Source organism: Bison bison, unplaced genomic scaffold, assembly GCF_000754665.1.
Source record: "Bison bison bison isolate TAMUID 2011002044 unplaced genomic scaffold, Bison_UMD1.0 scf7180017864085, whole genome shotgun sequence".
In the NCBI taxonomy this organism is placed as follows: Eukaryota; Metazoa; Chordata; class Mammalia; order Artiodactyla; family Bovidae; genus Bison; species Bison bison.
Window position 1 is genome coordinate 462337 of NW_011494657.1, and position 12662 is coordinate 474998.

Here is a 12662-nt window from a genome sequence, read left to right on the forward strand (position 1 = left end):
TCAGGACTTCCTTCCTTTGAATGGCTGAGTAACATGGGCCTACTTCCTGGAGAAGAATGGTGGCAGGGTTGGGGGTTGCTGGGTAGAGGGGAGACAGGAGAAAAGCTGGGGGTTTAATGGAGGCTGGTTTCCCCTCAGCCACGTGCCCTCCGAATGCCCACTATGAACGCTGTGCCTGCCCAGCGTCCTGCCAGAGCCCCAAGCCCACCTGTGGTCTCCTTTGCAAGCCTGGCTGTGTCTGCAACTCAGGCTTTCTGTTCCATGACTCCCGCTGCATCAATGCCTCTTCCTGTAATTGCTTCTACAATGAAAATTACTACAAGGTGAGACCTGGGGCTGTCCATTTCCCCAGAGGGGGACTGTGAGCCGAACCCCTGGGGTCTGGCGCCACCTGCTCCCCAGATGGCATAAATTTGGACCCACGGGACATTCTCAAGGGGTTAGCTCTTGAGCATTGATGATCTGGTACTGGAGTCTTTCATTCATAGTTCCCCAGCCAGGGATTGAACCCTCAATCCTTGCAGTGGAGGCGCAGAGTCTTAACCACTGGACCGCCAGGGAAGTCTCACGGCGTGTGCTTTTTGATGGTCACTCTCTTCACACAATAAATATTTGCTAAGCAGTCACTTTGGCCCAGCCTGACTCTAGGTTGTGTGGAAGATCCTGCCGTCCTGAGGCCCTGTCCTCAGTGCTCCTGGAAGCTTTGAAATTTTTGTATTTCTCCATCCTGTACAGGCAGCCATGACGCACTAGACCCTAGACCAGCCAGGTATTGCAGGGGCCTTATCTCCATCCTGAGGAAAGTCAGGGGTCCCTGTGTATACAGAGAGCCCCGGACACAGTACATTCAGGCATTTTCAGGGCAGAATGAAGCATTCCAGTACCTTCTTCCAAAGGAACTTGCAGGGAATTAGTGGTTAGAACTCGGCACTTTCACTGCCAGGGCCCTGGGTTCAATCCCTCATTGGGGAACTAAGATCTCGAAAGCTGAGAGATGTAGCCAAAACAAAACAAACAAACAAGGAATTTGCAGATTCTGATAGGATCCGTCAAAGGAGAGGTGATGCTAGTCTTGTCTCTCCTTGTTGATTGCCCCCGGGTGCCCCCAGAGTCTCTGGAGGCTGCCTGCCGGCTAGTGCTGTCCAGAAGGGACGGAGGCAAGCCTCATATGGCACTTACGTGTCCTGATAGCCACCTTAAGAAAAAGTATGGGGCTTCCCTGGTGATCCAGTGGTTAAGACTCACCTTCCAATGCAGGGGGATGCAGGTTCAATCCCTGGTTAAGAAGCTAAGATCCCACAAGCCTTGGGGCCAAAAAAAAAAAAAAAACCAAAGCAAAACATAAAAAAGGAATATTGTAACAAATTCAGTAAAGACTTTAAAAATGGTCCACATCAAAAAAAAATCTTGAAAAAAAACAAAGGTACAAGGAAACAGGTTAAATTAACTCCAGTCATCTACCTATTTCAAAAGGTAATTAATAGTTATTAATGAGATTGTTTACGTACTTTTTTTTTTTTCCAATGAAGTCTTCAAAATCCAATGTGTATTTCACACTTAGAGCCATGTCAGTCTGCACTGGCTACATTTGAAGAGCTCAGTGGCCAGACGTGGGCTACTGGCCATTATATTAATTAAATAGAGCCGCCGAGAGTCAGGCTGATCTGAGCTGCAACCTGGCTCCAGCACTTGTTTGCTGAGTGACCCTGGGCAAGGTTCTCTCTTGACCTCTTCAAATCTGTTTCCATATCTATAAAATGTGCACAATAAAATTTTTTACCTCATATGGTTGCTGTGAAGATGAAATTAGGTCCCGACACAGACCAGTTACTTAAATGTTAATTATTATTGTTAGCAATTTATGATAAATATAGTCAACCTATTAAATAAAAGTGCAGTCAGCTATTCATTGTTGAATAGTACATCTTCTCAGCTCTGGTGGTCTTCCCCTGGAGCATCAGAGTTCCTGCTTGTCTCCTTGAGGGTGACTTCCTCCTCCAGCCCTCCTAACCTGTCTCCCGGGTGTCCCTGTGTCAGTGTTGGGATTAGCTTCAGCAGTAGCTGGGATAGAACCATCTCCTGATGTCAGAACCATCAGCGCTAGGCATCTTTTCCCTCTGCCCTGGGAAACACATATGGATTTATGTTCACTTATAAATTCAATAAACGTAATTGGGTACCTTCAACCCTCTTGGCGTTGGGGTCACCATGAATAGGGCAGGTTCACATTCTGGGGGAAACATAAGGAAGTATTCATTAAATGAGAACTCTTTGCCAGGCACTGTGCTATGCTTTGGGGCTGAGATAGCGAGTAAAGATAGACACACTCCCGTGTGGGGGAGCTTATCAAATAATCACAAAAATTAATATAAAAGTGTGGTTGTGAAAAAAAAAAAAAGTGTGGTTGTGTTAAGTCCTAGGAAGGAGAAGTACCCACAGCTAGTCAGGGTGGTCTGGAAGGTCTTCCTGAGAAGATAGCAACCCTTGAGCTGAACTCTGCTGGTTGTATGGGAATGGTTTAGATAGGGGGAAGGAGGACAGGCTCCGACACAGCATGTGCAAAGGGCCTGGGGCGAGCAGGAATCTCTGCTAGGCGATGGGGAGAGGAGTCTGAACAAGGCGAGGTCTGCAGAAGGAGGGGATGAGACCATGGGATGAAACAGTCTGCCCAGGAGTGGTACCCTTGTGACCCCAGCCCCCTCGCTCTCAGTCAGGGACAGAGTGGTTCAGCCCCAACTGCACAGAACGTTGCCGCTGCCAGCCTGGCAGTCAGATAGAGTGCCAGCCCTATAAGTGCGGGACAAACACAGTGTGCCAACTGAAGCATGGCCAGTACAGATGCCACCCCTATGGTGAGACCCCTCATGCTCTCCCCGCCTGTCCCCATGGGTGTGACACTGGGGTCCCCATCCCTTCCTTGACCAAGGGAGCTGAGACCACTAGGTGGGTGAGGTGGCCATGGTGCCTGGCCTGGTAACCCAGCTTCACACGTCCCCCGTGTCCCCTCGGCAGGCACTGCCACCTGCTTCGTCTATGGAGACCCTCATTACTTCACCTTCGACGGGAGGTACTTTAACTTCATGGGCAAGTGCACCTACCTCTTGGCCCAACCCTGTGGCAACTCGACAGGTAAGACCCTGCATATGCCTCCCTTCCCCGTCCCCACGGGCTGGCCCTGGAGTCTGAGATTGGGAGAGCTGGGCCTGGGCACGTATGGGCCAGTGGGGAAGGGCCAGAGCTGATGGCGGGGCAAGATGGGAGAGGACTGACTATAGAGCGAGGGATGACATGTCCATCTGCAAAGCAGGACTTTCTCAGGACCAGACCATGGGGAGCAGGCAGGTGAAGACTCCTCTCGGCATCAGTTGCTTCCTGGACCTGCTTGGCCTGAGGGCGTACCTGGCAGCAGACACCCCCTTTGGCTGGGGTGGGGAAGGCTTCTCGGGGCACGCGGCCCCAGGCTGTCCTGGACGACGCCCCCACTCCTGCTGGGGTCCTGCCTCCCCTCTGGCTTTATCCCCACAGGGTCAGGTGGGGGCGACCCCCTCTGTGGGTGCGCCCCCCTCTGTGGGCGCTCAGAAATACTTCTGGAATGAGCGAGCCCCCTGGCTTTCTCCCCTGACCCCTATTCTCCTGGCCCAGAGCCGTTTTTCAGGGTAACAGTGAAGAATGAGCAGCGAGGCCTGGAGGGGGTGTCCTGCCTGAGCAAGGTCTCTGTGACTCTGTCTGAGACCACCATCACCCTGCTCAAGGGCAGACACACGCTGGTAAGGCCATCCTCCACGCAGCCCCCTGGGGCTGCTGCGGGTGGGGGCCTCATCTGCCCAGCTCCCCTAGAGCGTTCCATGTGGAGCGGAAGAGGTCACGAGCGTGCCGTGGGGTTGTGGGAGTCAGCTGCGGGGTCTCCTTGACCCCTGGATCTGTCTCTCCTCTCTCTCCTCCCTTGGCCACCCCCACCTTCCAGGTTGGGGGTCAGCGAGTCACCCTCCCGGCCATACCTTCTGGAGGCGTCTTCTTGACTCCAAGCGGGCGGTTTGTGCAGCTGCAGACGGCGTTCGGTCTGCGGGTGAGATGGGATGGTGACCAGCAGCTGTATGTGCGTGTGCCCAGGTGAGGGGGCGACACAGTGAGGCGGCTACCACTCCTCCCACTCTGCCTCTCCCTCCCTCTCGGGGACTCTCCCATCCCCCCTTTCCCTGCCATCCCGGGCATTCATTCTCAGTCATGGGTAGGAAACACCTAGCTCCACCGGCAGGCCTCCTTTTGGTTGCGGAGGGGGAGGAAATGCTTTCAGGGCCGTGGGATAATAGCAGGATCTATACACAAGGCTTCGGGAATGTTCTAGAAGGAGTTGCTGATGAGCCTTGGGAGCCTTCAAAACAGTGGCCTCTTGACTGCAGTCTTCAAGGATGAGTAGATCCCCAGATGGCCAAACAAGGGAAAGAAAGATTGACAGAAATAGTGGAGGCTTCCCTGGTGGTCCAGGGAAGACTTTGCACTTCCAATGCATGGGGCACAGGTTTGATCCCTGGTTGGGGGACTAAGATCCTGCATGCTGCATGGTACAGGCAAAAAAATTTGAAAAAAAATTTTTAAATAAAAAAAAAAAGTAGTGAACAGTAATTCCAAGGGGAAAAGTGGAATGTCTTAGAGCCAGCAAGAAGTTTGCCATGACTGGAAGACGGGATGTGAGCAGAAGAATGGGAGGAGTGGAGACGAAGATAGCTTAAGGGCGAGAGCTGGAGGTCATGGTGCGCCTGGTGCCTGGCGTGGAGCCCTGGTTCCCTGTCTGCACCTCTTGGTGCACAGCCCGCCTCTGCCCATGGCCTCCCCCGACCCCCGCCCCTCTGTGGTCCCTCAGATGATGGAGACCCTTACTCTCCACGAACACCCTTCCTTTTCCGCCCCCTGCAGCACCTACTCCAGCAAACTCTGTGGTTTCTGTGGCAACTACGACGGCGACAGTAGCAACGACAACCAGAAGCCGGATGGCAGACCAGCACGAGATGAGAAGGAGCTGGGTCACAGCTGGCAGATCTCGGAGGATGAGGACCAGGCGTGAGGACCTCCCTGCCCCCTACTCCGCCCTCCTGCTCCTTTGCCCCTTTGAGGAGCCAAGAACCCTGGCCGGCATCACTCCTGTTCTGCGCTCTCTGTATGCCCCCACGTCTGTCTTTCTCCTAGATCTGGTTGCCTGCGAAGTTCCCTGCCACCACGTTTACCCCACCCTCACCATCTGTGGTGCCCAGGCGATTCTGAGCAGCCCCGCCTCCTGCTGGCGGGCCCCGTTTTCCCACCTCTTGGCGTTCAGATGTTGTCCACTAGGGGGCGTCGAGAGCGGGGAGACCGCCCGGGCCGGGAGGGGATGGAGGCGAGCCTCGGTCCTTAGGGCTTGTGGGGTTGAGTCTCTTCCAGGTGCCAGGAGAACCAGGCATCTCTCCCATCTTGTGATACTGACTTGAAGAACACATTGTCGAGTCCGGAGCACTGCGGACGGCTCGTGGTCGCTAACGGAGCCTTTCAGTACGTATTGGGGAGGAGCAGGAGGGGCCTTGCCCGGGCCCATCAAAATGGGAGGAAGGAGGTTCTGTCCTCTCATCCCTTCTGACCTGGCCTCTCTCCCTAGGGCCTGCCTGCCTCACCTCAAGGTCTCTTCCTTCTTCCACAACTGCAAGCTTGACATGTGCAACTTCCAGGGGCTGCAGCAGATACTGTGTGCCCACATGTCGGCCTTGACTGAGACCTGCCAGGAAGCCGGCTACGCAGTGAAGCCCTGGAGGGGACCCCAGTTCTGCCGTGAGTCGTGCGAAGATGCCGGATCCCTTTCTTCACGCTCACACGTCAGAGGGCTGGCGGCTTCTGAGAATGGTGGCACAGGCCGGGGGGTGGGGGGTTGGCGCCTAGGTGGAACCCCTTCACCCCTACACAAGGACCAGGAAATCCGCAGGGTCGGAAACCTCCCCTGAGAAAATCACACGGTCACCTGCACACTCAGGAAGGCTTCCCGGGGTTTCCTCCCAGCTGTGGATTTTCCAGGCAGTATTTTCACTCTAGGGCTTCCCTGGTGGCTCAGACGGTAAAGATTCTGCCTGCAATGCAGGAGACCTGTGTTTGATCCCTGGGTCTGGAAGATCCCCTGGAGAAGGGAATGGCAACCCACTCCAGTGTTCTTGCCTGGAGATTCCTATGGACGGATGAGCCTGGTGGGCTACAGTCCATGGGGTCACAAAGAGTCAGACACGACTTAGCGACTCAACAACAGCATTTCCACCCTGGGTTCAGCTTGGTTTTGTTACGTCTGATCTGGTCCTTGAGTATACTCTGACCTTTTTTATTTCTGTTAAAGTCTTAATTAAAGTTCTTTGGGAAAAGATTTTTTAAAAAAGAAAAAGAGAAAAAGAAAGCCTTCCCAATGGCCTGAGGGTATGGGTGTGAGAGCAATGCACATGTGTGTGAATGCACACCAGGTGGAGCAATATACACATTAAATGCAGACTGCTGGGTGGGAGGGCGCCCCACAGCTCCCAGTCCTGGCCCAGCTCTCTGGGGTCCTGCTTGAGCGCCTCGGTGGGGCCACCTGGGTTCTGACTGCTCCCCTGGGGCCTGCCTACACAGCAGAGCTGCTGAGGCTCCTGGTGGGTCTGCTCCCGGGGTCCTGCCTCTTGGCACCTCCCTGCAAGGTCCCCTCCAGGCCCAGGGGGTGGAGGCTGAGCTCCTTGGTGGTTTCTCCCAGTTCCTCTCTTCTGGAGATCGGGCTGAAGCCTCTGGCCATGGGCCTTCCGAGCTCCAGGTTGGGAACTACCTCTTTCCTTTTCTCCCAACCCTGCCTCACCTGTGCCCCACCCCCTCCACCAGCGCTGGCCTGCCCACCCAACAGCAGATACACCCTGTGTGCCAAGCTGTGCCCTGACACCTGCCATTCCACATTCTTGGGCATGGCCTGCCAGAACCGCTGCGTGGAAGGCTGCGAGTGCAACCAGGGCTTCGTCCTCAGCGGGCTCCAGTGCGTCCCCCGGTCCGAGTGTGGCTGCCTCGACCCCACGGCTGGCTACTTCAAGGTGGGCCGCCGGGGCTGGGCCGCTCTCAGTGCTGCAGCCAGAAGGCACTTGTGCGGGTTCTGAAGTCTCTGACCAGCTGGTGGGCAGGAGACTGGGGGTGGGGGAGCGGGAGGAGGAGCGCTTAGGTCTAATTCCCCTTTTTCTTTCTTCAATTCCAGTACTTTTCCCCAGAGTCAGCCCAGGCCCCAGCAGAACCTGGGACCCCCGGTTCTCTCCCTTCCCGTCTCCCCTGCCCATCACTTCCCTGAGTCACTTCTCTTGTTTCTCATCCTCTGAAAGCCGAGGCATGTCTGCATCTCACCCGCATTCTCTCGCCTATGGAGGGTCCATTTCTCAGTTGCTACCTGGACCCCATCCGAACCATCTTCTCAGAGGCAGTGCTTGGAGCTGGCCCTGATCTGTGAAACCTCTCTTCCTTCTTTGCAAGGCCTCGGGATGAGATCCATCCAAGCCCTCCCCGACCTGATGTCCACGGGGCTCTCCCCTACTCAGAGCTGTGTTCCAGGCTGGCCCCAGAACACTCCTTATCCCCATTTTACTCTTTCAATTTCACCTTCTTTGCAGCCCCTTTCCCCCTGCTCGGCCTCCCAGGCACCACCTGAGTTAGCCACCTTCTCCTCCTCTGAGATCCTGTTGAAATGCTGCCTCCTCCTTGAAGCCCTCCTGATGGGACCCTGAGAAGCACCCCTAAACTCTTGCAGCAAGTGCCAATGGCAGGAAGCACCCTGGGTGCCCTGATGGTCACCTCTGGGTACATAACGGGCTGGGGCACGGGATCTGTTGTTTACATGTTGACTGTCCCCTCTGGACTGTGAGTTCTGTCAGGGCAGGGGCATCGTCCATCTGGTTCATTACTGAATTCCTGACGCCTGGCACAAGGCAGATGATAACTATCTGTTGAAACAGTGGACAGACAAATAATGGAATGACTGAATGAATAAGCGAATGGAGCTGAGCCTGGAGCTTTGGGATGACACGAACGCCTTCCCAATGAGCAGGCAGTGATCTGAATAGCAGTGCTAAGATCACTTTTTCTTTTAAAAAGCACGTGTTTGTCTATTCATGGTGGCATACTGACTCTAGCTGTGGTGCCCATACTCCAGTGTGTACAGGCTTTGTAGTTGCTACACACAGGCTTAGTTACTTTGCCACATGTGGGATCTCTGTTCCCCAAACTGGGATCGAACCTGTGTCTCTCTCCTGCATTGCAAGGCAGATTCTTAACCACCGGACTATCAGGGAAGTCCTGACCAGGGGACGACTTCTTTTCTTTCCAGATAGGGGAGCGGTGGTTCAAGCCAGGCTGCAGACAGCTCTGCATCTGTGAGGGCACCAACAGAACTCGCTGTGTGCCGTGGCAGTGCCAGGCCCAGGAGATGTGCGGTCAGCAGGATGGCACCTATGGCTGCCACCCTCAAGGTGAGCCTGGGGGCTGCCCAAGTGACTTTGAGCGGAGGCATGGTCCTGTCCTAAAGCAGAGAGCTGGGGTATAAGCAGGGGCTGGGGGGTGATTGCCCAGAGTCAAAACAACGCCTTTAAGAACCCAGACAGTGAGGCTGGAGTAGTCCCTGACCTTGACCTCTCCACGCCTCACCAACCACCCCGATGAGCCGTGGGTACCATCACCACGTGGACTGGCCAAGATGGCAGATCAAGGTGACGGCATCCCTGAACACCGTCTCCTGGTGCCCAGGGTCGGCCACCTGCACTGTCTGGGGGGATCCCCACTACCTGACATTCGATGGAGCCCTGCACCACTTCATGGGCACCTGCACCTACATCCTGACCCGGCCTTGCTTGTTGAAGTCCCTGGAGAATTACTTCTTTGTGAGCGCCACCAACGAGTTCCGCGGCGGAAACTTGGAGGCCTCCTACGTCAAAGCCGTCCAGGTGCAGGCCTTTGGCATCAGAGTCTGGATGCTCAAAGGCCGCAAGGTCATGGTGAGTGCCTGTGCCCGCCTCCCCGGCCCCACCCCCAGCCCACGCGGCATCTCTGCCCTTCCCCCTTGCCTGCAGTTATGCCTGTCCGGCAGACACCGAAACCTCAGTTTCTGAGACACACCCGCTATCCCCCGCCCTGCCCCCTACCTGCTCCCTGGTCTCTGCCCCGTTGTTATCCTGTCCCTGGAGCCTTTCCCTACCTCGTCCTCCCTACCTCTGTAGCTGGATGGTCGCCAGGTGGCTCTGCCCCTGTGGTTTGCCCACGGCCGGATGACCGTGAGGTCCAGTGGCTCCTTTATCCTCCTCTACACGGACTTCGGGCTTCAAGTTCGCTATGACGGGTACCACCTGGTGGAAGTGACCGCTCCCTCTTCCTACGCCGGCCGGCTCTGTGGGATGTGTGGTGAGTTCCCTGGGCACGTGCAGGCGAAGTGGGGGCCACAGGCAACCCAAGCCTCTCAGGTATCTTGCTCATCCACACGTGAACAAGTGCTTGGCGATCTGTTACTCGGTTGAGGGCATTGTGTGTGAGGGTATGCGTGAAGGGAAGCCAAAGATGAAGGAAGAGAAAAGGCTTCTCTTGGAGAGAGGGTGGCTTCTCGGTCCTGGGACCGAGCCTGCAGCCTCTCTGACTGCTCGGTCCCCCAGGGAACTACAACAACAACAGCCTGGATGACAATCTGCAGCCTGATAAGAGACCTGCTGTCAACTCCGTGCGCTTGGGGGCCTCCTGGAAGCTAAATGAGTTATCTGAATCTGGGTGAGCCGGGAATGGGGAGAGTTGGGAGCTGGACTGGGGCGGGGAGCTGCCTGCTTGGCAGGCAGCCTGGCGGTGTCCCCAATCTCTCCTGGAGTTGATGGAAGGTTGTTCTGACCTCCCACACCCCTGCCTGCTGATTTCTCCCGGGCTTCCTGACCTGTCTCTGGGGAAGTCCACCCTGAGATCTAACCTTTCTCCTTCCTGCTGCATCTGCTGACCTTACCACTCAAGGCCCTCACTCTGTTCTCCTCTCCCACCCTGGTTCCCCTTCCCGCTTCCCTCTCCATGTCTGCTTTGGCTTTTGGGAAGAGTCCTCTGATCCTAAATCCCTGTCCCTTCCCCTCCTCCTCTGTTAGCTGCTTTGCTGCAGATGCCAGGCCCCCCAGGTGCCTGGAAAAGAATGCAACTGACCCCTGGAGTAAGAACTGTGATATCTTAGTGAATCCTCAGGGTAAGCCACACAGGGGCCCCTGTTTGCTCCCCCCCACCCCCCAGGACAGGAGACAGAGGAGGGGGGCTGATCATTGAGGCAGGGAGGTGAGACAGGAAGTTGAGACAGCAGAGGGGATGCGGAGGCAGTGGTCACCTGGGGGCACTGATGGATCTGTGGGGTTTTTTTTGCATCTCAGGCAGTAGGTTCTTAATAATCATGGGTTTGGATGGAAGTGGATGTTGACTTTGCCCCAGAGCAGGCTTGTGGTTCCGCTTCCTCCTGAGGCTCACTCTCACCTACCTCGTTTCATCCACCAGGACCCTTCTCCACATGCCACAGGGTGGTGTCCCCGCAGGCCAGCTTCGCCAGCTGTGTGTACGGCCAGTGTGGGACCAAGGGCGATGCCTTCACCCTGTGCCGCTCCCTGCAGGCCTACGCGTCCCTGTGCGCCCGTGCCGGCCAGGTCCTCACCTGGCGGAGCAGCACCTTCTGCCGTGAGTGACCTAGCGGAGTCCCCTGAGCCCCGCCCTCTCTCCCTCTCCCTCAGTTCTGCTCCTCCGCTCTCCCCTTCGCAGCCCGGCCCCCAGCCCCCATGTGGGACGCCCTCTGTCCCCCACTCTCCAGTCTCTCGGAGCCCAGCCCCCATCTTCCCCTCGACTCCCTCCGCTGAGAGACCCCGTCTGACTTTCACCTCACCAATGGCACTAGTGGGAAAGAACCTGCCTGTCAATGCAGGAGACGTAAGAGATGCAGGTCGGGACCTAAGAGACCTGGGTCAGAAGACCCCCTGGAGAAGGGCATGGCAACCCACCCCAGTATTCTTGCCTGGAGAATCCCCGTGGACAGAGCTATAGTCCATAGTGTCACAAAGAGTCAGACCTGAAGCGACTTACCAGCACCAAAAAGTTCTGACCTCATTTGGCTGCTCTCTCCTTCTCGTCTTCCCCAGGTCACCCGTGTGATGACCTTTCTTCCTCTTTCCCAGGAACCCTTTTTGTTTTCTTTTAATTGTAGCAAAATATACAGAACACAAAAATTACCATTGTAACAAATTTTTAAGTGTCCAGTTCAGCAACATTAAGTGCATTCACCTTGTCATGCAACCATTATCACCATTGTTTCCAGAACTTTTTCTTCTTCCCAAACTGAAACTCTGTCCCCATTAAACACAGGTCCCCATCCCTCTCCCCCCAGCCCCTGGCAAGCATCATCTACTCTCTATCGCTATGCATCCGAGGACTCTAGAGACCTCATCTAAGTGAAATCACACAGTATTCATCTTTTTGTGACTAGCTTATCTTAGTATGACTTTCCTGGTGGCTCCGACAGTAAAGCGTCTGCCTACAATGCGGGAGACCTGAGTTCAATCCCTGGAGTGGGAAGATCTCTTGAAGAAGGAAATGGCAACCCCCTCCAGTATTCTTGCCTGGAGAATCCCACGGATGGAGGAGCCTGGTAGACTACAGTCCATGGGGTTGCAAAGAGTCAGACATGACTGAGCGACTTCACCTTGTCTTAGTATAATGTCCCCAAGGCTCACCCATGTTGCAGAGGGCACCAGGGTTTCCTTCTTTGTAAGGCTGAATCATATTCCATTGTGTGGACGGACCCCTTTTTGTTCATCCGTTCAAGGAGCACTCTTGAAAAATTTATTTGTCTTGTATCGTTTGTAGGATCTTAGTTCCCCCGCCAGGGGTTGAACCTGTGCCCTCAGCCGTGAAAGCGAGGAGTCTTAACCACTGAACTGCCAGGGAATTCTCTCTTAGGAATTCTTTTTTTTTAAATCCATTAAAAATATTTAATTTATTCATTTAATTTGGCTGTGCTGGGTCTTCGTGGCTGCACAGGTTCTTCTCTAGTTTCCGGGCTTGAGCTTCTCTTTTCGGTGGCTTCTCGTTGCAAAGCACGGGCTCTAGGGCACGTGGGCTTCAGTAGTTGTAGTGGGTGGGCTCAGTAGTTGCGGCTCCCAGGCTCTGGAGCACAGGCTCAGTAGTTGTGGCGCACCGGCTTAATTGCTCGGCGGCACGTGGGGTCTTCCCGGATCAGGGATAGAACCCGTGTCTCCTGCATGGGCAGGCGGATTCTTAACCACTGGACCACCAGGGAAGCCCTTAGGAGCTCTTCAGGCCCCAAGGTCAAGAGAGCTGGAAATGACTCTTCCTTCCTACATGCCAATCTCTTCTTAGCTCTGAAGTGCCCGTCAGGCAGCAGATACAGCCCCTGCGCCGACCCCTGCCCGGGCACCTGTCTCAGCCTGAGCACCCCGTCGTACTGCCCATCTTCACTGCCCTGTGCCGAGGGCTGTGAGTGTCAGAGAGGCCACATCCTGAGTGGGACCACCTGTGTGCCCCTCAGCGAGTGTGGCTGCACCAGCCCCGGGGGCGCCTACCACCCGGTGAGAAGCCAGACTGCAAGGGGGCCTCCATGAGTTGGGGGCCAGAGGGCTCAGAGCCTGCAAAGAGGTGGGGAG

The 12662-nt window shown here is 55.4% G+C and overlaps 1 protein-coding gene across 1 annotated transcript in view; it reads left to right on the forward strand.

The window, feature by feature from the left end:
• The window catches only part of ZAN (zonadhesin), a 35902-nt gene that overhangs the window by 10957 nt on the left and 12283 nt on the right, over positions 1 to 12662 (forward strand). The window contains exons 14-29 of the mRNA XM_010837929.1: positions 139 to 323; positions 2711 to 2852; positions 3013 to 3129; positions 3643 to 3767; positions 3965 to 4110; positions 4915 to 5058; positions 5416 to 5523; positions 5627 to 5796; positions 6856 to 7058; positions 8336 to 8477; positions 8752 to 8999; positions 9222 to 9402; positions 9648 to 9759; positions 10116 to 10210; positions 10510 to 10686; positions 12379 to 12587. Coding sequence (XP_010836231.1) covers positions 139 to 323; positions 2711 to 2852; positions 3013 to 3129; positions 3643 to 3767; positions 3965 to 4110; positions 4915 to 5058; positions 5416 to 5523; positions 5627 to 5796; positions 6856 to 7058; positions 8336 to 8477; positions 8752 to 8999; positions 9222 to 9402; positions 9648 to 9759; positions 10116 to 10210; positions 10510 to 10686; positions 12379 to 12587 — 2504 coding nt within the window. The remainder of the gene's footprint in view (positions 1 to 138; positions 324 to 2710; positions 2853 to 3012; positions 3130 to 3642; positions 3768 to 3964; positions 4111 to 4914; positions 5059 to 5415; positions 5524 to 5626; positions 5797 to 6855; positions 7059 to 8335; positions 8478 to 8751; positions 9000 to 9221; positions 9403 to 9647; positions 9760 to 10115; positions 10211 to 10509; positions 10687 to 12378; positions 12588 to 12662) is intronic.